General features: G+C 35.8%; 1 protein-coding gene and 9 non-coding genes across 10 annotated transcripts; all 10 read right to left on the reverse strand.

Moving 5' to 3' along the window:
• Nucleotides 1-442: 442 nt before the first annotated feature.
• Trnat-ugu lies at nucleotides 443-515 on the reverse strand. Its single transcript has one exon. It is a non-coding gene; the product is annotated as a tRNA-Thr (tRNA).
• A 123-nt stretch (nucleotides 516-638) lies between these two features.
• Nucleotides 639-711, reverse strand: Trnat-ugu. Its single transcript has one exon. It is a non-coding gene; the product is annotated as a tRNA-Thr (tRNA).
• A 73-nt stretch (nucleotides 712-784) lies between these two features.
• Trnat-ugu lies at nucleotides 785-857 on the reverse strand. Its single transcript has one exon. It is a non-coding gene; the product is annotated as a tRNA-Thr (tRNA).
• A 124-nt stretch (nucleotides 858-981) lies between these two features.
• Trnat-ugu lies at nucleotides 982-1,055 on the reverse strand. Its single transcript has one exon. It is a non-coding gene; the product is annotated as a tRNA-Thr (tRNA).
• Nucleotides 1,056-1,128: 73 nt separating this feature from the next.
• Trnat-ugu lies at nucleotides 1,129-1,201 on the reverse strand. Its single transcript has one exon. It is a non-coding gene; the product is annotated as a tRNA-Thr (tRNA).
• Nucleotides 1,202-1,323: 122 nt separating this feature from the next.
• On the reverse strand, nucleotides 1,324-1,396 carry Trnat-ugu. The gene has a single exon. It is a non-coding gene; the product is annotated as a tRNA-Thr (tRNA).
• A 73-nt stretch (nucleotides 1,397-1,469) lies between these two features.
• On the reverse strand, nucleotides 1,470-1,542 carry Trnat-ugu. Its single transcript has one exon. It is a non-coding gene; the product is annotated as a tRNA-Thr (tRNA).
• A 125-nt stretch (nucleotides 1,543-1,667) lies between these two features.
• Nucleotides 1,668-1,740, reverse strand: Trnat-ugu. Its single transcript has one exon. It is a non-coding gene; the product is annotated as a tRNA-Thr (tRNA).
• A 73-nt stretch (nucleotides 1,741-1,813) lies between these two features.
• Trnat-ugu lies at nucleotides 1,814-1,886 on the reverse strand. Its single transcript has one exon. It is a non-coding gene; the product is annotated as a tRNA-Thr (tRNA).
• A 3,210-nt stretch (nucleotides 1,887-5,096) lies between these two features.
• Nucleotides 5,097-7,676, reverse strand: LOC117289575 (biogenesis of lysosome-related organelles complex 1 subunit 4-like). Its single transcript, XM_033770732.1, has 5 exons — nucleotides 7,506-7,676; nucleotides 7,254-7,325; nucleotides 6,744-6,845; nucleotides 5,997-6,122; nucleotides 5,097-5,484 (listed from the first exon to the last, which is right to left on the reverse strand). The coding sequence occupies exons 1-5, from the start codon at nucleotides 7,641-7,643 to the stop codon at nucleotides 5,359-5,361; spliced, it is 564 nt and encodes a 187-aa protein (XP_033626623.1). The 5' UTR covers nucleotides 7,644-7,676; the 3' UTR covers nucleotides 5,097-5,358.
• Between the last annotated feature and the right edge of the window lie 14,716 nt (nucleotides 7,677-22,392).

Here is a 22,392-nt window from a genome sequence, read left to right on the forward strand (position 1 = left end):
GTCCGCCTCTGTGCAAAACCGTCCTTGCAGTAAGTTAAATGTCCTTGGTCGACGGAAAACGTTCGCCATTTGTTTTATAAGCTATGTGCATGTCAAAATTATCTCAAAATGGCTTATAGCTCCATGCTGCCAGTTTTGGTTTAATGGACTGGGAAAATCCAGTCACATCCAAACGTTCTGCAACAATTCCAAGTTTGGACAAAATGCACGTGAATGTAATTATACCAAAAGACATGCGCTTCGTAGATTTTTGATGAAATTCGAATACTGTTTAATTGGCAACAGTAACTTTTGACCCATTCTTATAAAAAGAAACCATTACCAACTATTTCAGCCTTTTAGAAAGACTGAAACGTCAGGCCACAAACTACTTGTTGACATTGATACCATAGTTCCCTTTGCTCCAAAATTAAATTTAGAATGTTTAAAAAGGTTAAACATAAGCCTTCAATGAGATTCGAACTCACGACCCCTGGTTTACAAGACCAGTGCTCTAACCACTGAGCTATGAAGGCTTCATGTCAATGAGCAAGCCCCTTATTTTACAATGGTACGTCACCAAAAAAGTGTAAAGACATTATTTATATGTTATAAGTAAACAAAATGTTGAATTTGATATTTTTATCATGCCAAAAAGAAGCCTTCAGAGAGATTTGAACTCACGACCCCTGGTTTACAAGACCAGTGCTCTAACCACTGAGCTATGAAGGCTTCATGAAAGTCAACATTATTAACATATTTTAAGCTAACAAATTAATTTGTTATTTTTATCAAGCTAAAATGAAGCCTTCAATGAGATTCGAACTCACGACCCCTGGTTTACAAGACCAGTGCTCTAACCACTGAGCTATGAAGGCTTCATGTCAATGAGCAAGCCCCTTTTTTTTACAATGGTACGTCACCAAAAAAGTGTAAAGACATTATTTATACGTTATAAGTAAACAAAATGTTGAATTTGATATTTTTATCAAGCTAAAAAGAAGCCTTCAGTGAGATTTGAACTCACGATCCCCTGGTTTACAAGACCAGTGCTCTAACCACTGAGCTATGAAGGCTTCATGAAAGTCAACATTATTAACATATTTTAAGCTAACAAATTAATTTGTTATTTTTATCAAGCTAAAATGAAGCCTTCAATGAGATTCGAACTCACAACCCCTGGTTTACAAGACCAGTGCTCTAACCACTGAGCTACGAAGGCTTCATGTCAATGAGCAAGCCCCTTTTTTCACAATGGTACGTCACCAAAAAAGTGTAAAGACATTATTTATATGTTACAAGTAAACAAAATGTTGAATTTGATATTTTTATCAACTAAAAAGAAGCCTTCAGTGAGATTTGAACTCACGACCCCTGGTTTACAAGACCAGTGCTCTAACCACTGAGCTATGAAGGCTTCATGAAAGTCAACATTATTAACATATTTTAAGCTTACAAATTAATTTGTTATTTTTATCAAGCTAAAATGAAGCCTTCAATGAGATTCGAACTCACGACCCCTGGTTTACAAGACCAGTGCTCTAACCACTGAGCTATGAAGGCTTCATGTCAATGAGCAAGCCCCTTTTTTTTTACAATGGTACGTCACCAAAAAAGTGTAAAGACATTATTTATATGTTACAAGTAAACAAAATGTTGAATTTGATATTTTTATCAAGCTAAAAAGAAGCCTTCAGTGAGATTTGAACTCACGACCCCTGGTTAACAAGACCAGTGCTCTAACCACTGAGCTATGAAGGCTTCATGAAAGTCAACATTATTAACATATTTTAAGCTTACAAATTAATTTGTTATTTTTATTAAGCTAAAATGAAGCCTTCAAAGAGATTCGAACTCACGACCCCTGGTTTACAAGACCAGTGCTCTAACCACTGAGCTACAAAGGCTTCATGCCAATGAGCAAGCCCCTTTTTTTACAATGGTACGTCACCACAGTTCGGCCATCTTGTTTTAAGATCAATGTTAAAATCAATGCCTTGAAACCGAGGTTGGAAGGGAGCAAGTTTTGGACTCGCTATTATGGTTTTGTGTGAAACGGTGTTGAGCTTTTTGGGGATCAACCCAAATTACAAAGACATTTTATACAAATGTTTAAGTTTTTCGTCCCAATAAATTAACGCTATCTTTTTATACATGTCATCTCGTTTTTCGACTGAAACTGCAACCAATTGTTTTTTGTTGCAATCGAAGTTTATGATATGCAATTAGTTAGTTAGATTGAACAATAATATTGTATGTGAACCTGAGTGTATAACTCGTATTGAATGTAAATATCTTGAAAGGAATGTGACACAACATCTGAAATAGATTTTAACTTGGTAGGGCAACTAATTATACTTAAGTAATGACGTCACCGAGAGGAAGAAATGGGAATCTAATGTTAGTTTTTGTAAACTTCGTCGAGTGTTTGTTTTCTCGTTTTGTAGCAATGAATTATTATTGACAAAATAACTTGAATTTGAAGATCGTATTTTGGAATGGGACATCCCATTTGCTCCTACACAGTGGAACGGATAAAGACCTGTAAATTTTGCATACACTTAAAACTTGTACTCGTAACTTGTGTGACTTTATATGAAGTGTAACAAACAAAACGTCGTTCTTAAACATGTGCCCAATTTCATAAAGCTGTTTAGCAGAAAATAATGCTCACAAAATGTCTTTGTTATAAGCAAACCAATGACTGGAGTACCAGTCGCAACAAAGTAAAGTTTATAAAATGTTTGCTGGTAACCCGTTTTTAGTTGCTGAAGTGTCTGTGCTAAGCAAGTTGTTCTGCTTAGTGTTAATGAAATTGGGCCATGTTACTATTGAAGGGACCTTCATGATCAACTTGAAGTACAGGTTCGATGGTAATTATGGGTCGAGCAAAATACAGCTTTGTATTGTGATAATTGTTTATAAATGTAGATATTAACGTATTGCAACAAAGACCACACATTGCCTGTAAAACTGCAACACCAGAAACTTAGAAAACAGAAAATGAACTTATAATAAGTCACATTTAGAACGAACTTTTGGTTATAGATCAACTTTTTGTATTTTTGTAAATATTGACTGAAAACGAGCAGTCAGCAATAGGACTTGATTAATATAACTTTAATTTTATACAGTTTGATTATACAAAGATTTTCATACAAAGCTGTACTTAACGCTGATATTTTTTCACATAATATTGAAGATAATGTTTGTACCGAGGTTTTGTACGTGTTTTTTAAGAAGAAATGTTTGTAAATATTTCATCATGGTTTTACCTTGCTTTTGCTAACTTGCCTTATACTATCTGGGTGCCTTTATTTATTCTACAACGCCATGAAATTGTGTTTTTTAATTAGATACCACTATTTATGTTTCTTTTGTAAACTTTGTATTTTTCTCGTACCGTAAATACTGTTGAAAGACCAATTTTTCAGCCGCACTTAATGTTGCACAATACTCGGCTCTCGATGACGTAAGGATCACGCCAAAGGAATATAACGCTAGGTGGCAGCAGACTCCCGTTAATTTTCCACAAGGAATGAGAGACTTTGGAACGCTAGGTGGCAGCAGACTTCCCAGTTAATTTTCCATTCTATAGTTCTTAGTATGCGCATATAACTGAGAACTGAGAGCTATGGATTTACCTGGTAAGTCTGCTGTCTAGAGTCCCAAAAGTCCCCCTTATTTGACTTTTACCGAAACATCAAGTTCATTTAATCACTTAAAATGTTTGGTGTGTTTTGCCTTTACATGTTGCTAACTGAAATAACCTTCATTGTTATATAATTGACATTCAGTTGTATGGTGTGTGTGTGTGTGTGTGTGTTTGTTATGTTACTATTGCCTTTGGTAATAAAATAGCAAGTCTGAATTTATCTTTGGGAATTTTTATAGCTTGTAGATCATTTTAGTTGCTTATTCGTTTCCTCAAACATAGGGTGTGTTCGTTTAGCTTCCCTGGGTCAACCCCGGTCTTCCCCCAGTAAAAAAAGCTTTGTCATCATCTAGGGGCTAACCCGAGTCATCCCCAAGTGCCTTGCTTGTGGAGTGGGTCACTTGGGGCAGGCCTTATGTGCATGACGTCACTACGAGAGCAGTGAGTGATCGTTCGTTTAGCTCTTACCGAGTGAGCATTGCTGAATAGACCCAGGGAAGCTAATCGATGGCACCCTGAATAACACAGCAAAAGACTCGAGTAGGCGTACATTTAGCGAACAGAAAATCCTTTTATTTATGATTTTATTTGTCCAATAAAATTTTGTACATGAAACAAAAGTGCAAAGATACAAATGCAACGACCTGCTGGGTTTCCAGTGGGTAATTTGAATTGAAGTTTCATCAGATATGATGTTGGATATATCCCATTCAAAAAGAATAAGTTTAGACTTTTCACACCTCCAAACCCCAGTATGCAGCTTTTTATATGCTAATCTTTTTAAAGAATTTATAAATAACAAATATAATTTTGTACATAATTCCTAAATAATTTACTATAAACCAGATTGCCATCTTTAACTTTCCTAATAGAAGGGGCCCAGATTCAAAGCGAGGCTGAAAGCTTGATAAAGTCTGGTCCCTTTTTCGGTTCAACCAATCAACACTTACAGTATTGTGTTCATAGGAAACCAGACACACAGCATTTGACTATTGAGCACTAACAGGATCATGAAACTTAATAATCAAGCTACTTTTGAAAAACATGTATGCATAGTAAACATCTATCCCTCCAACGTTTTTATTTGAAACATTTTCTAAACAAATATACATGCTCTTGTTTGGTAATTGTCAAAGACCAGTCTTCTCACTTGGTGTATCTCAACATATGCATAAAATAACAAACCTGTGAAAATTTGAGCTCAATTGGTCGTCAAAGTTGCGAGATAATAATGAAAGAAAAAACACACCTGTCACACGAAGTTGTGTGCTTTCACATGCTTGATTTCGAGACCTCAAATTCTAAACTTGAGGTCTCGAAATCAAATTCGTGGAAAATTACTTCTTTCTTGAAAACTATAAGTCACTTCAGAGGGAGCCGTTTCTCACAATGTTTTATACTATCAACCTCTCCCCATTACTTGTTATCAAGTGAGGTTTTATGCTGATAATTATTTTGAGTAATTACCAATATTGGTTGATTACAGTGTTAAAGACAGTGGACACTATTTGGTGTCCACTGTCTTTAACACTGTAATCAATTTGCTTACTTAATTTTCATAATCAAGTATAAAACCAGCATCGGCTAATTATCATCACACAAACTCTCACTGGCTTCTCTTCATGATACACTTCAATTCCAAGATCAGGTATGTTTATCAAAGCAGCACCTTAAAACATTACTACAGTCATTTACTCTGGCAATCCGAATATTCATAATGAATATCACGTGTTGTCTTCAAGAACATCAGGTGGTTGTATTGATTCTTCATCTTTCTTGAGATAATCGCTCGTCTTGAAGATCTCCAGGGCTTCATACTTGAGTGGCTGCTTAGGGGATGCCCCTCTTTTCTACAAGAGAAGAACAGTACTAAAGGTAAACATAAAATAAATCTTGTATTTTGTTTCCTTTTTCCATGAACTGTGGTCCAGTGGTAAGACTTAGACTTGCAATCACAAGGGTGTGGGTTTAAGTCCTACCAAGCCAACAGCTGATTTTACAATAACTAGACTTAGTATGGTCATCTAGTTAATGAATTACAATTTCTTGACTTGTGCAATTCATAACCATAGCCGTTAACCCACTGTTGTATAGGAGAGATTGGCTGTTGCCAGCTTTGTCTTGTCGGTCAGACACTCCTCTATTGCAAAGGTCAGAGGTTAGAATCCCACCCAAGTAGAATATCTGTGATTTTATTCACAGAGTTTTGGAAAGTACCAAGTACGCAGTGATAACACAAATCAGTGTACAGGTAAAACCAAAACTAATGTTGCCAGCTTGGCGTTTATTGTGGGAGTTCCTCGACGGAAAGATCATCTAAACAAACAAACAACCAAACAAACAAGAAGAGAGCTTAACGGACCTGAGTGAAGACGGGAAGTGAACTGAGTAAGTTCTTGATGGAATGGAGAGTGCCTTGTTCCTTCTCTACTTCATTCACCTGTTCTTCCATAGCAGTGACGTTTGTACGAACAACACTTACAAATTCCTGACCATCAAACAGACAAAGTTCCTCAAAATGTTAGTTGAAAAAAATTGTAAAAACATGGTATGGGTAGCCAAAACAAGGACCGTGAAGAGTAAATTACTGATAGTGATACTGGGCAAAGCAAGACACAAGAAAAGTTTGCTTACCCTATGGTACAATACAGTTTAAATACAAACCACTTTGCCTCTTTCCAATAAACATACCTAAGTTTTTTGATGTCCTTGACTTGGGTTAGCAAAAAGTAGTTTAAATTGCTTGCCCACAAAGGCTTTTAGAGCAAGCCACTCTAGCTATAATTTGCAAGTACATTTTGTGAAAATGAGGGTAAACCTTTCTTTATTTATTTTAAGTCTATTTTTTACAAGAGACTGCCAAACATCACAAGGCTGTCGCTAAGGGCACGTTGCCACCTAGCCCTGGTAGGACGCCAGTGCCACTGTAACAAAGGGGTCCAACCTGGGCTAGATGCCACATATTCCTTGGGATGAAATTAGTACAGGGTTACCCCCTTCCAGTACTGCCCCCATAATTACGGACCTTCACAGTCCTTAATTATGTAGGCATAAGGAGCCTCGGTGGTTAAGAGCAGAATTGTTATAGTTGGCCGACAGATTTACTTACCTCAAGTTGGTCAATCTTAGTGAATATTTGTTTGATTTCTTGAGCTTTCTCATGGATACCTGGAAGACTTCTGTTCAATGATAAAGAAGAATCTGTGCGGATCTGGATCAAAGATTAACACGATGAAAGAATTCAATTTACAGTCAATAAGAAACATAACGTACTTTATAACTTCCAACATTGCAGATGATAAACAGGGTAATGTAATCGCTAGTGTTCATTAGAGGGCATCGGTTGCATTGTTATTTTGGATAATTTTCCGCGCGTCGCCACCAATTTATCCGCCGTTAATTAACTCCAAAACCACAGAATTTGTTTCTTACCTGAGAAGAAGGGTTATTGCATATCGAATGAAAAAGTGGTGGCGCCATAGAGAAATTGTAGGCATTTTACAAAAAACAATATATAACATGATTTGAACATAAAATCTCCAACTTTATTTTTCAAATTCAATTCACATCATGACATTTTTAATTATTAAATAATTTTTTATTATTATAGAATTCTTACCATGTCCACCACTGCACAGAATTCATCTAGTCGAGTCAGCATTGCCTCAATTTTGTCATCCAGTTGCTGCTTCTAGAGTAATATAATGTATAAAATATACTTTCGTCAGGATTTGTTCGAAGTTAACATCTCTCCCCAACCATCCGCCCCACCCACCCATTGCTCACGACCAGGCAATGCAAAACCACTGCTCCGACTTTTTAATAAACTTAATTTTTAATACCTAATACTACGTAGCCTTTAATTAAATACCTCTCTTTGAGGGTCGACCAGGACATATCCAGCAAAATCCCTTGCTGTTTCTTCTAAAATGTCCTCAGTTGTTTTATCTTCATCGGTTGTTTTATCTTCTTCGGTATCAAAAGTTTCCGATGTCACAGAACTCGCCATTTTGCTTTCTGTTGTTGATGTTTTGCTCCCCTTACCACTTGGTGGCGCTATAACATTTTTTAAAGGATTTTGTTTTTTTCTCATCAGTCACAAAGTTTTCTTTGAAGCATGGAGCATGTTCTATTTCTATCATAGAAAAAGTGATGGCTTGCCAGCCTCTCCGACCTGTGCTAAAAAAGCGGCAAATAATACATTATTCACAAGCACTTATGACCAAAGATTATGTAATTTTATTTTACTTTTTTATATTGTCTTGCAGTATTAATTTTTCTTGAACTAAACCTTTGCCATTGGCCTATATAACTAGATAACACACGTTTGTAAAGGAGGAAAATGAGATAAGTCAAAAGTGTGGATTGGCAGAAAGTTCGGATTGAAAACAAATAATTTTGCATTGCTCATGCTGTCAATTTAATATTTGTTTCTATCCCTAATAAAGTTTTGACAGTTTCTTCTGAGCAGATAACAAAAACTGCAAAATATTTGCATAGCGCCACCATGCGTCGGATTTCAGTTACCAACAAGCCAAGCATGCAAGCACTGTACTCCGGCTTTTTGTAGTCACTAGCTCCAAGCCCTTGTCCGTTTTCGAATCTTCCTCAAAACTAGTATTCAGTGTCTCTGCTCCGACGTATCTGAGATCCAATTCAACCTGGAACCTTAGTCCAAAGCTCGGTGCAGTTCCAGACATGTAAGTATGCGTTGTTTATGTTTTATTTGGTTGTTGAAGGGTGTCATTTTATGACAAGCAGACGACATTTTACACGTACGACTCGTCGTTAGACGAGGCGGGCTACCGGCTGTGTATGTGAGAGTTGCATTGTTTTTGTAGGGAAGGCGTAGGGATTTTACATCCATGACAACTGTGTTTTGGGTATGGTAACTCAGCTGAAAGCTAGCTGGTTTTAAAAGTCTCATAAATGGGGCAAATCCACTTTGTTTTTGTAGGGCTACAACAAGCTGGTAAGTTAAGTATTTGTTCAGGCTGATGAAATTGATTGTTTCTCACCCCAAGCAAACCGGCATGTCTGAAAATTGTAGAAAGAAATTGTGCCTATTATATTTTTTTAGTTTTATTGTTTTTTATATACTAGTAATAGTAATACAACTCTATTTTTGTCTTACTTTTTTAACAAATGCAATGTTGTCGTTTTATTTTAAAGTAAACGTTTAGTACCTTTGGTTTTTTCGAACCATCGGATTGCTTTACTAATATTCCTATTTAAATGTTAAAAATGTCATTTCAAAAGGTGTTCGTGTTTGGGAGATAACACTGAAAATCCACAGCGAATAGGGCCCATGTCACTGTCATTGCCGGGTGCAGGAAGAACAAATAGTATAGAAATACACAATCTGAGAAGGGTTAAAGACACTGGACACTGGTAATTGTCAAAGACCAGTCGTCTCATCACGAGGTGTATCTCGACATATGCACAAAATTACAAACCTGTGAAAATTTTAACTTAGTTGGTCATCGAAGTTGCGAGATAATAATGAAAGAAAAAACATCATTGTCACATGAACTTGTGTGCTCTCAGATGCTTGATTTCGAGACCTCAAACTCTAAATCTAAGGTCTCTAAATCAAATTCGTTTAATTTTTTTTCTTTCTCAAAAACAATGTTACTTCAGAGGGAGCCGTTTCTCATAATGTTTTATACCATCAACAGCTCCCCATTACTTTTTACCAAGTAAGGTTTCATGCTAATAATTATTTTGAATAATAACCAATTAGTGTCCACTGCAAAAAATGCCTGTTCTATAATAAGACTTTCAAGACAGGATTTGTTAAAAGGGTGTCAACATTTTCTATAAATTTAAAGACTATGTGTCAAAATTGTTGACTTATACTATATAATACTATAACAGATTAAACAAACAAGGGTGTACAAATTTAAAACAATTCATAAAACACACAAACACACAAACAGTCAAACTCCCTTCTGGCTGGCTAACACTAAGCCAGTCTGTGTAACTCAATAAAGCAGGTCAACTAATTGGATTAATGGACAATTATTTATAATCAGGGTAAAGGTTAGTAGACACTTAAGCATTTGTAGTTGTGGCAACCAATAAGACTAATTTGTTGATTGGCTTGAGACTGTTAATACTCTATGGTTAAAGACACTGTACACTATTGGTAATTATCAAAGACCACTCTTCTCACTTGGTGTATCTCAGCATACATAAAATAACAAACCTGTGAAAATTTGAGCTCAATTGGTCGCCAAAGTTCCGAGATAATAATGAAAGAAACAAGGGTATTACTATTGTTTCACACATGCTCGATTTTGAGACTTCAAATTCTAAACTTGAGGTCTCGAAATCAAACTCGTGGAAAATTACTTCTTTCTCAAAAAGAGGGAGCCGTTTCTCACAATGTTTTATCATAGAGTAAGGACATGGTTTTATACTATCAACTTCTCCCCATTACTCATTACCAAGATAGTTTTTTTATGCTAATAATTAACCAACTTGACGTAACCACAAATATTAAATTGTGTAAATGAAAGAGCTTACATATAAAAAAAGTAGCCACAATGGAACTTTAAAGAAATTAAATGTGAGTTTATTTTTAGCGTGAAAATCTATTGTGTTGGTGGAAAAACAAAAATTAAACTGCATTCAAAATGTTGTATAATTTTATCCTCTGTATGGTTAGACTGATTGTAACTTTGTTACAATGAAAATAAATCAACTAGCTCAATTATATATTAGGATTTATCCTAATATTTAAGACAGCTTTGTAACCAATCTCTTCAGAGAAGAAATATATCTTAAATTTTAAATAACATTTGTTTTTGAACATTTTCAGCTAGGGTTTTAATTCAAACCCAATTTGGCCTCTGGACACGAGTGTTGAAATATTTTGAGTAATCAGTGTAAACCAATATAATAGATAACAATCAACAACAAAAAGATCAAAATGCATAGAGAAGTGGAGATGTCTGTAGAAAGCCAAATTTAAGATTCAAAGTTTCAGTATTTGATATAACTATTTAAAAATGGGAAAAAAGTCCCATGAAGAGTTTTCCGCAAGAGTTGTTGGGCTAAGTATCTGATGACGTACATTTAGTGAGTGTGTGCGTCAGTAAAACAAAGTTAAAGTTAATAAAACAAAATTGGTTTCATATTCCCAATTTAATTAAGAATGAATGCAAATGCGGACTTTGTAGCTGACGTTTCACAATTCAGTAATGCATGAAATTGAAAATGAACAATATTGAAAAACTATAAACTTCTTCCCCAGAGTCAACCTAAACAAAAAAATTGAGCACAAATGCTTGGTCAATGGACGAAAGGGTAGGTTGGACAAATGTTTTTTTCCCCCTTTTTTCTCCAGAAGACGATCAGAGCATCTGATCGAAACGTCGAGTTGAAACCAACGGTTCTTTTCAGAACCACCCCAACTCATTCGAGATACGTGTAGTCATTACATGGTGTTACCGCAAACCTTTCTATAGATAGTAGTTGGTTGATAGTCAAACCAGGTAACAAGGGGGTACACTTAGGCTTGATACCTCAATTGCCATAATGAACTTAGTCATTGCCATAGTGCTCTTTGAATAGTTCCAATAGACATTTTAAGTAGAGGTGCTCTTAGTCCTTGTCTCCATGAATTTCCTTTAAAAAAATTACATTCCTTTCCCTTAAAGGGTCTATGTAACTTTTGTAGGACAAAAAACACAATGTCCACAGATTTACACTAAACTTACACAGTTTGAAGAAAATGATAGTAGAAAGCTTCCCTGAAAATATTATGTGCTGTAGTTTTTGGAAAATGAGTAAAACAATGTCATGAAAATGAATTCGTCTCGAAAACTACAGCACCTCAGTAGGTAATATTTGAAGGGAAGCTTTCCACTATCATTATCTTCAAACCCTGTAAGTTTAATGTAAATCTATGGACATTTTGAAAAACTACCCAAATCCTTTAAAACAACTAAGTTTTATCATATTTCTGTGAATCATGTGGGAGGCTCTAGGTATGAAGATTTAATACCCAAACCTCTCTACAGTATCGTCCCAACTAATTACCATTCTTTGTCGTCTCCAGACAATCCATTGTATTTTTAAACCTATTGTGTGATTACACTCTCAGTGAATGCCCCCACATCAGGTGAGTCTCTCAAGATTTAATACTAAAAAAGTGCATTACAATAGTTACCATGACTCAAATCAATAACCCACACTGACGTCATATCATCTGCAAACAAACTTTCTGTACTCTTCTTTCTATAAATACATTCACTAAAAACGGAGACATGAGAAGACGAATAAAGCGCTTCTCTCAAAGATGTGTGTATATACCGGGTCAAACAATTGTCAAACTATTTGAAAGGTTTCTGAGGAGGATAGAAGGAGAGGAGAGAGTGGTCCGTCAAGGAGCAAGACAGTATTGATCTTCAAGGGAAGTTGTTTCTTTCTCTACGAGACAAACCCTTGTCATTCTCCAGTGTGGACATCCAGGTCTTGCTTGCGTTAGAGTATCTAATCTTAGACCGGCGTATTATCTTACCTTCTTCCTCTTTGTTCTGTGGACATTTCTATTTAGGAGCCCTCAAGGATCTAGCTTTTACATCCTTCCAATGTTAATCATGCCATGTACATACTCGGGAATCTAAAATGGTTTTAAAAGACTTGTCAAAAGGCGAGCCGACATTCTATCCCCCCCCTCCCTGTTAGCCCGTTAGCCACTGATGTGTCTTAAATTTTTGTTACATGTTCTGTCTTGTTGACGAGAATTGGACCACGCAACTTTGACTACCAGTTTTGGTGTTTTTTTTGTTTTTGTCACTACCTTATAATGAAAAGATATTAATTTCTCTGATCAAATGAATAGTTTCTATTTAAAATTTAAATCAAAATTATTGTCAAAAAATCAGATATTAACAAAATTTCAGCTGAAACAACTGGTTATTTGAGTTCATTCCCCTCAAATTCAGAAACCTTTTTGCGAAGTAAATTTTTCAGAGAGTACTTTTGTTAACTTTTAGCCTGTAAGGGAATTTACATATATAGGGAAAAAGCAGTTATTTTTCCATTCAATGTGAAGGATATAAAAAATTCTCAAACACTCTTGAGAGAAAAAACAAAATCTATTTCTGGAACCATTTCTTTGTTGCATGGATAAGGCGGTAAACAAAGGAATTATTTGGAAAATCGCCTCGCGTTGTCCTTCAGTATCTTTAGACCAATCTGTGTTAATCTACGCCGAGGGAAACCTGACTTAACCGACGCATACCCTTGAGCCAAGATTATTAACGTCAAACCATGGATGGATGACCAAGTCATCACAGGGACTAAGGAGAGCTGTTAAAAACACAGAGGAAATTACATACGTTTGCGGGTGCACCTTGAGGGAAAGTAACACTTTGAAAATAAAAATTACAAGACAGTGTGCAGTAAGAAGATTCATGTGTTAAGTCTGGATGTACTTTTGCTATTTTTGTATAAATCACCTAGTAATTTTTTTGTCACTATATGATTATTTTTCAACATTTATATAGTGCCTCTCCAACGATCAAAGCACTTTACAAAACATTTATATTATAAAGCAATAACATATTGCTTTATACTGCCCTCAATGCTAGTAATCAGTCCCGCCCCTCAGTGAGTCATATTAAGGAACTCATGAGCCACATTCTAATGAAGAATAATTTCACATTTTCTGACAGGCATTTTCTACAGGTACAGGGTACTGCCATGGGTACCAAAATGGCACCCTCATATGCTAACCTATTCATGTCTCAGTTGGAGGACAGACTCCTGTCCTCCGCCCCCAACCGACCACTAGTTTGGTGGAGATTTATTGATGATATTTTCTCCATCTGGTGTGTTGACCAAGACAGCTTGGATGAGTTTATTGCCCATATCAACTCATTTCACCCCACCATAAAGTTCACTACCGAACAATCTCTCACCAGTGTGAACTTTCTAGATGTGACAATAACCAAGTCTCCTAATGGCCTTGTCACAGATGTTTACAGTAAACCCACCGACACCCACCAGTACCTTCTCTCCAATAGCTGTCACCCTAGTCACTGTAAGAAGGCAATTGCTTACAGTCAGGCCTTACGTATCAGGCGTATCTGTTCCACAGATACCCTGTACAAGAGGCGCTCATCAGAGCTAAGGAAACACCTTGTATCTAGGGGACACAGCGAACGTAGGGTCCAACTTGCTATCAACAGGGCTCTCAACGTACCTCGTCATACTCTGTTGACTAACACGGGAGCTAAAAAACCTCCTACCAATAGAGTTGCTTTGGTCACCACCTTCCACCCCAAACTACCCAAACTTCCCTCAATTCTCAATAATAACATGCCTATACTTCACTCCTCCAGCAGGTTACACTCAGCAATCACTGAGGTTCCCATGGTTGCATTCCGCCGCCCTAAGAACCTTGGTGACATACTAGTCAGGGCCAAACTTCCCCCAGGTACAGTCCAAACACAACCCCCGACAGATATACTGGGCTGTCACAAATGTACCCGTTCCAAATGCAAAACGTGTCTGCACATTAAGCCCTCACTTAAGGTGAAGAGTCATACCACTGGCTCTTCATACAACATCAAGACCGACTCTGAATGCAGCACGTCTAATGTAGTCTATGTCATATCATGTAAGAGATGTGGGCTACAATATGTGGGAGAGACTAAGACCAAACTTAGTCTTCGCTTTGCGAATCATGTCTCTTCCATAAAGACTAAGAAACCGTACCCAGTCTCTATCCACTTCAACAGCCCCAATCATAGTGTCATTGATGTTGAACTTCTGGTGATTGAAGCTTGCAATGGTGATGACACACACCGCAAGAATAGAGAATCACACTGGATTCACCAACTCAAGACAGTCAAACCCTTTGGACTTAACATAAACACTGGTGTTAAATAACTTCTCATTACCCTCCACTTCACTTCTGCCTAAGAACTCATATGTTGTATATATTCTGTACATAAAATATAAATTAACCTAGTTTAAAGTTGTTTTTATAAATTCATCACTGTAATCATCAAAATCATCATACCTTTGATCTTGCTATTCTTATTAATTGACCATTGTTAGTTGCATCATGATGCAACTTGCTCTCTAATCCTACCCTTTCATGTCTCCCTCCATTGTTGTCGAACAATACATTTACCACTTTTATGGTCCAGTAACCCTTCCTTTCATTCTAAACATCCTTTGTCCTCGCCACTTCACTCCTATTGGTTCATAGCCCCCAATATTGTTTCTGAAATAGGAACTTTGATTGGCTGTTATTTTCCCGCTTCTTTCTGGATCCTTTCCTTAATCCCTTTCCCCCTCTCTTTTTCTATAAATGGATATGTATTTGTTTGTACTTGTCTTATGCCTCTGAAGAAGGTCCGGATTGGATCGAAAGCTAAGGCCATCTACCCTATTCATTATAAAGCAATAACATATTATATAAAACGGTGAACAAAAATACTCTGCACAAAAGCAAAGACTTTTTAACAATATAAAGATAGGGGTCTATTCTAAAAAAAGAACTAAAAAAACCCAAACCAAGACAGCAAATGTTCAAAGATAATTAAGTTACTAATAATATATGTACAATGTATTAGCATTTTCAGGACAAACAGAAAAAAACTGCTCACACTATATTTACTTTAAAAAAAATAATTGTGAATATAGCCAAATTTTGTAAGGATTTTTCCCAAGATTTGTCAAACCTGGGGGCATTCTTTTACCCAAATAATTTTGTTGCCACCAGTAACAAACAAAACACAAAATCAATCCCCTGATGACAGGAAATAAGTGAACTAGACCGATGTTTCCCTCAGGCAATTTACATGTAGCTCCAGTAAAACTTAAGGTAAATTTGATTTGATCCAAATTCATCTACAAATTATGATTTCTTAAATTAATTGAGCACCCTTATGCCTACACTCAAATTATTCTTCAACAATCCTCACTTAGATAAAGAAAAAAAATTGATGTATCACTAAATGTTAATATCTTACTATTGGCTTATCAAAACAGACACTTAAATTATATTTTAGTTTTCATTTTAGCCTTCTGCTTGAGTCGAAACGTCAGGCCATTCACAATATTTTGCATGTACACCTTTAAGTTCTTTTGGTTGGTAAGCAGTTTGCAATGTCAGCTAATTCTATTTTCCAGTAATAGTAATACTAAGTCCAAATGTTTTTATTTTAATTTTTATTTTTTGTTAACTGTAACAAAATGGCTGTATATAAAATAAAATAAAATTACTTTGACTTTAATTGGACCAGGTGTTCTGTTTTTAATAATTTCCCAGTCTTTAGATTTATGTACATTTGTCACATTTGTTTTATGTACATGAGAGTTGGTTTGGATTTGAAACAGCTGGTTTCTTGATGACAATTACATGTTCGGTCTACAATCAATAGTATCACCAAATTCATAGGGATGCTAAATCTTTTGTATGAAATTATTTTCAGGGGTCTGCCTTATTCACATTGTGGTCATGTTTTTAATTTTAATTTGTTACCATAGTAGACAGTAGAGATTTAGTTTTGGTTGAAAAATAAGTCTATTTAGTGTTTATGTTTAAAAATTAATATTCTTTATCACCGATGCAAATTTAACATCCATTAAGTCTGTTTTCCTTTAAAAAAAATGTCCATCTGTTATTTTGCCATTTTCAAGATTTTTCCAAAAAGGGAAGCAAAAAAAAAAAAAAAACGGGGAAAACCTAAACATTTTATGTTACTCACAAACTGGCAGGCTTGTATTCTTCGTTTTTGAAAGGGCAAGGGCACCAAGGCATTTTCTCCTAGAAAAAGGGCACCCTATGAGGAATATTGTAAATTTCTACTGGAGCATTTCGTTGCCTCTGAGAAGTATCACAGTTACTGATACTGACTGTTTCAAATTGTATACAACATTTCATGTCATTAATTTTTCGTCTGAGCTTTTAAATTTTATTTAAATTTGTACAATTTATGTACCCCAGGGATAAGTGTTGATTGTCGACATTTCACAAAATCAATGATCAAATCATTAAAACAATTATTCTAATTATTGCCAATTCATGAGATTGTCAGTATTCCTTTTCCATAGTGTTTGGTTGATTTTGCAGTTAACACTGTACAGTGAACACATAGTAGAAGGCTACTACACTAACAGTCAGTGCACGCTTATAGCAGTTACACCTGGCATGGTTGGTCTGAAGATTGAACTCAAGATATGCATGCCAAGTATCCGTCTTAGATTATCATCCACCGTGAACTATAGTGACAAGACACTCGCATTAAATATGCTCACTGATTGATCAAATTTTAACATAGCGGTAGCAAGATAATCTTAAATCTACATGAAGTCCAGAGGAAAATAGCCGAGAAATAATTTTGATCAATGTATTTCTCACACTTCTTCTTGGTTTTTCTCTTAATGCAGGGATTGATGTTTGCGTTGAAGCCTGCAGTGTATAACAAAATCTGATTGGAATTTGAATTAGTGTTGGATTTACGTTCGGTAGTTAAACATACTGCCAGGGAGTATTTACGACAAGGCCTCGTCGCCGAGCGGGATCTGAATTCTGAACAGGGACGATTCATTGAAGTGCATATGGGATTTCTGTTATGTATTCTGTAGTCAAATGAACAGTTGATCTGTGTCAAATCTCATTACAATAAAGCATGAGCTACGTGAATTAGAAAGCACAGCTCCCTGTATCGCCGAAGATCGGAAACTTCACAACACTTACGGCGGCGTGTTGACATCTGACGGATATTCTATGGACTTAACAAAAGGGGACTGAATGTATTTATGAATTGACTTGCATGTATGGAATATAGCTCAAGCATAGCGTAGGTGTAGCGCAACTCCTCTGTAGCCGTTGATGTGTGTAGGATCATTCAGAAGTTCTTGAAAGGGATTACACTACTAACGATGGCTGACACTGTCGCTATTTCTCCCAAAGTGTGAGTTGCAGAAGGTTTTAAGGACTTGAATGTACATTGACCATCTCTTGTGAATCAGATTTTTGAAAGAATGGGCAGTACCTGCTCCTCCTCGCAGAGTGTGAATGGCGAAACCTCCAGTAAAAAGTAAGTAAAGAACAAACTCAACCTCTTTTCTTTTCTCTTCCTAAATTTAATTCCCACACATTCAGGATGAGGTTGTCCCTAACAAATATTTCCATTTTGTGTGTATATTTTGTGTTTGTTTATTTATTGTTTTGTTTTTTTCCCTTTTTGGTCCAAAGTTATATTTGTTTATAATATTTTATTTTGTCTGTCATTTGTCTAATCTGTGTATTTTATTTTTTAGTTTTACAGTCAACTTAGGTACATGATTATGATTTTCAGGCATGATATTTTTCCTACTTTAGTCTGTTTTTCATTGTGTTTTTTTTTGCTCTTGGAAAAAATCAGAAAATGTTTGATTAAACAAGCCTGCATGCACCATGTGTACTTGTAGGTCAGCAATTATACTAATTTTTTTTTAAATTGTCCTACTTTTCTCAAAGGACCAAATATCATGCCTGGAAAATTTAATACTGAAACAAAAGGTGTGACAAATTACCTTTGGAGTCCTTTTTAGATTCCCATCTTCTAGAGTTTTGATTGTGTATGTTCTCTTTTTGAGAAACGGATCTTTAAATTTAACAACCCTAAATATTATATTGTAGTCTGCCTTTCCATTTATTATACAACGCAGTGACACATTTTTACCATTAAGTAAACAACTCCCCATTATCTGGACATCAAATCAAAGTTAATTGATAAAGCGACTGACAAGTAAACCAAAATAATTAAAACCAACACTAATATTTAATGTCAACATTTCTTTGAGAGCCTAATGGCAAGATGCAGACAGTCAACAGTGCATTTTTTTATATATTTTTATTTGCAAACCATTTAAAGGCAGTGGACACTATTGAAAATTACTCAAAATAATTCATATCATAAAAACTTACTCGGTAAAAAGCAACATAGAGCTGTTGATAGTAGGCCTATAACACATTGTGAGAAACGGCTCCCTCTGAAGTAACTTAGTTTTCCACTAAAATATTTGAATATTTTGATTTCGAGACCTCAGAATTAGAATTTGAGGTCCCGAAATCAAGCATCTGAAAGCACACAACTTCGTGTGACAAGGGTGTTTTTTCTTCCATTGATATTATCTTGCAACTTCGACGACCAATTGAGTTCAAATTTTCACAGGTTTGTTATTTTGTGCATATGTTGAGATACACCAAGTGAGAAGACTGGTCTTTGACAATTACCAATAGTGTCCAGTGTCTTTAAATAGTGTACAGGTAAAAAAAAATTATATTTTAGTTCAACAAATTTGTTTTGGGCTTTCCATGGAAACCATACTGGGATTGAGATTGGTTTTTGTAAATGACTGCTGATTTATAGACAAAATTGTCAAGACAAATCCAATGGGAGACTTTGAGGGTCGTTGGTGGCAGCAGACTTACCAGGTAAATTGCCATTGTTTACGTAGTTCTGAGCATGCGCACATTACCAAGAACAATGAATTTTACCAGGTAAGTCTGCTGCCACCAAGCGTCCTGAAAGTCTCCCATTAAATTCACCTGTGAAAGTTTCAGCTGAATACAGTGTGTATCTTTTGCTGAGGAAACAGAAACAAAAAAACAGACACAGAAAAAAAAAACAAGAAAAAAAACCTCATACAGTTTTTTTTACAAGAAAGGTGAATCCATCCACGTTCTATGCTGTGTCAGCATGTGGGCCTACTGCTTCTCTTGCTGAAGCATTCGCGAACGGACATTCAAGACACTGGACACTTTTGGTAATTGTCAAAGACCAGTCTTCCCAGTTGGTGTATCTCAACATTGTATGCATAAAATAACAAACCTGGGAAAATTTGAGCTCATTGGTCGCCGAAGTTGCGAGATATTAATGAAAGAAAAAAAACACCCTCGTCGCACCATGTTTACTCGAAGTTGTGTGCTTTCAGATGCTTGATTTCATGACATCAAATTCTAAATCTGAGGTCTCAAAATCAAATTCGTGGAAAATTACTTCTTTCCTCGAAACTACGTTACTTCAGAGGGAGCCGTTTCTCACAGTGTTTTATATTATCAACAGCTCTCCATTAGGTACTCGTTACCAAGAAAGTTATTGTGCTATCTTTTGGAGTAATTACCAATAGTGTCCACTGCCTATAAACAGTTTCCATAACTGTATGTATTTTGATTTGTTTGTTTCAGAAGCATAGACAATAAAAGTCGCTTGAAATAAAAAACTGTTCATGATAGTTATGAAACAGCCAGAATCGATAATGAATATTTTGCTGGGATCAAGTCGATAACACCAGAGATTTCCTGAGCAAATTGCATACTGACTTGAGATGAGTCGTCTGAGGTTTAGGTGTCGGTTCCCCCCAAGGCAATTGCATAGTAATATCTTCAATTTTAATTTATTACACGGGTCAAGTAATTTGGTATCTATAGAGCTGCACCTGTGTACTGTATATTGTAGGTCTGGTCAACTACAGGTCAAAGAAATTTCCTAGAGCAGAAACTGCATCGAAACTAATGTAATTTACCTTTTGGATTGATAATATCATAGTCCAAAAAACTAAAATGGTATTACTCAATTAAAACATCTTGAAGTTTTTGGTTGTAATTTTTAAAAATTTTATCAGCCGTCTTGGTGACAGTGTGTCTTTTGCAAATGACCCGCCTAACTTACAAGGTGTATATTTGTAAAGAGATGTGTTTCTCTGTTTTTAAACAAACTTCCTTTTTTTTGCCAGACAAAAATGTTCTTTTTTTACACAATCTGTAAACTGTGAACGTTTAATGTATCTTTGTACCATATACGTTTGGGTTTTTTGTCGTACAAAAAGTACCCAAACCCTTTAAGTCAGTTAGATGCTAGTTTTTATGGTGTAGAGTTACAGAATAATGGTTAATGCAGAACGCATTAATTATGAAATATTGTCATAAACCCTTTAAGTCAGTTAGATGCTAGTTTTTATGGTGTAGAGTTATAGAATAATGGTTAATGCAGAACGCATTAATTATGAAATATTGTCATAATCCCTTGAAACACGTTAGTGTTATTTTTCTTTCGAAAGGTTACACTTTACTTTTTTATTTTTTATTATTCATCCAGCACAATGCAGAAGATTACATTTCAAGAGCACTGGTCAACAGCAACTCAATTTGTGTTCTCCCTTTCGTTATGTCAGTTTCATTAAACTAAGATTTTTAAATTATTTATTATTCCCATGGAGAAAGAAATTTTATTCAAACTGCTTTAATCGACAAAACTACAATTTTTTTTGTAAAATCAACTACTCTTGGAACTATATGTAAAGAAAAAACAGCAAATGGCAAAAACAGGAAACTTTTCAAAATTGTATCAAAGCTAAGCTTCAGCCCCATCTTGGTGTACTCCATGTGTACATATGTAATGTCATTATTCAATTAAGCAGTTTGGATATATAAAAGAAAATTATAAGAAAGGTCTCTGCTGAGGTAAAGGGAGTTTAGTAAGCGCTGGAGTATTGTGTGAGGTAGAGTGTTAAATTTGCATGAGGTTTTTGACATTAAAGCAATTGTTGTACGGGCTGTTGGGTAGAATTTCAGACTTCAAGGTCTGCCGGACATTGAAAAAGAATGAAGAGAACAAAAATAAGATCAAAGCCATTCAATCAGGAAGATATAATTTTCAAATCTAATGGAGTAAAGTGTCTTCAAGGTCTGTGGTGGTTCAGCGGAAATAATAACGATAGAATCTCTAGCCGAGCTATTCCATGAGGCGACGAAGAGGTTCTTGACCGGAATTGTGGCGGTTTTCTTCAAGACTTAGATTTAGATAAACATGGTTCTTATTGGAGATACACTGAGCACCTCTTGTAGAAGCGAGGGTTAATTTCTGAAAGGTCTGTAGTACCGAGAAAGAGATTCATTAATCCTTCTAGGGATGTCTGAGATTTGTAACCAAAGAGAATTAGAATTAAAGGAACACGTTGCCTTGGATTGGTCGGGTTGGTCTTTGAAAAGCGTTTGTAACCGTTTGTTATAAAATGCATATGGTTTGATAGATAATTTAAAAGTAGAATACAATGATCCACACAAGTATCACTCGAAATTCCTTTTACCTCGTCGACAAACACTGTTGGCCATTTATGGATGGCCGACCGTGTTAGTTTGCAAAGTAAAAGGAAAACCCCCCAATTTCGAGGCAAATTTGTGTGGATCATTGTATTCTACTTTTAAAACATTTTTCTAACCATGTGCATTTTATAACAAACGGTTACAAACGCTTTTCAAAGACCAACTCGACCGATCCAAGGCAACATGTTCCCTTAAAGGTAGACAGTGGCGATTCAGAAACGGGGAAAGGTTGTGTTGTGAATAATAACGGACTGATTTATAGTTGTAACATCATCAGACTTTGTAAAAGGCCAAGTGATTAGATTTCAGTGAATTTTGTTTTCTTCCATTATTTTGTTTTTCTTTCTATATCCAGGCCTGGAATTTCATCTTTAAGAGGGTAAGACCGCTTTCATTTTGAAAGGAGCACTTCCATTAGAAAATCTTCAAGTCTTCCGTTCATGGGACACGATTCCAGGCCTACCCTTCACTAAAAAAACCTCAAATAATATTCACTCATTCAAAATGTCTCTCAAAACACACCTCATCTCAGAAGCGTTTCAAGTCCCTTTGGGTCCATTCCCCTTTTTGTTTTTCTCTTCCTTTGTTACAACCCCTCGAGCACATTTGCTTGATTTGTGCGCTTTATGAGACTTCG

This window comes from Asterias rubens, chromosome 4 (genome assembly GCF_902459465.1).
Source record: "Asterias rubens chromosome 4, eAstRub1.3, whole genome shotgun sequence".
NCBI classification, from domain to species: Eukaryota; Metazoa; Echinodermata; class Asteroidea; order Forcipulatida; family Asteriidae; genus Asterias; species Asterias rubens.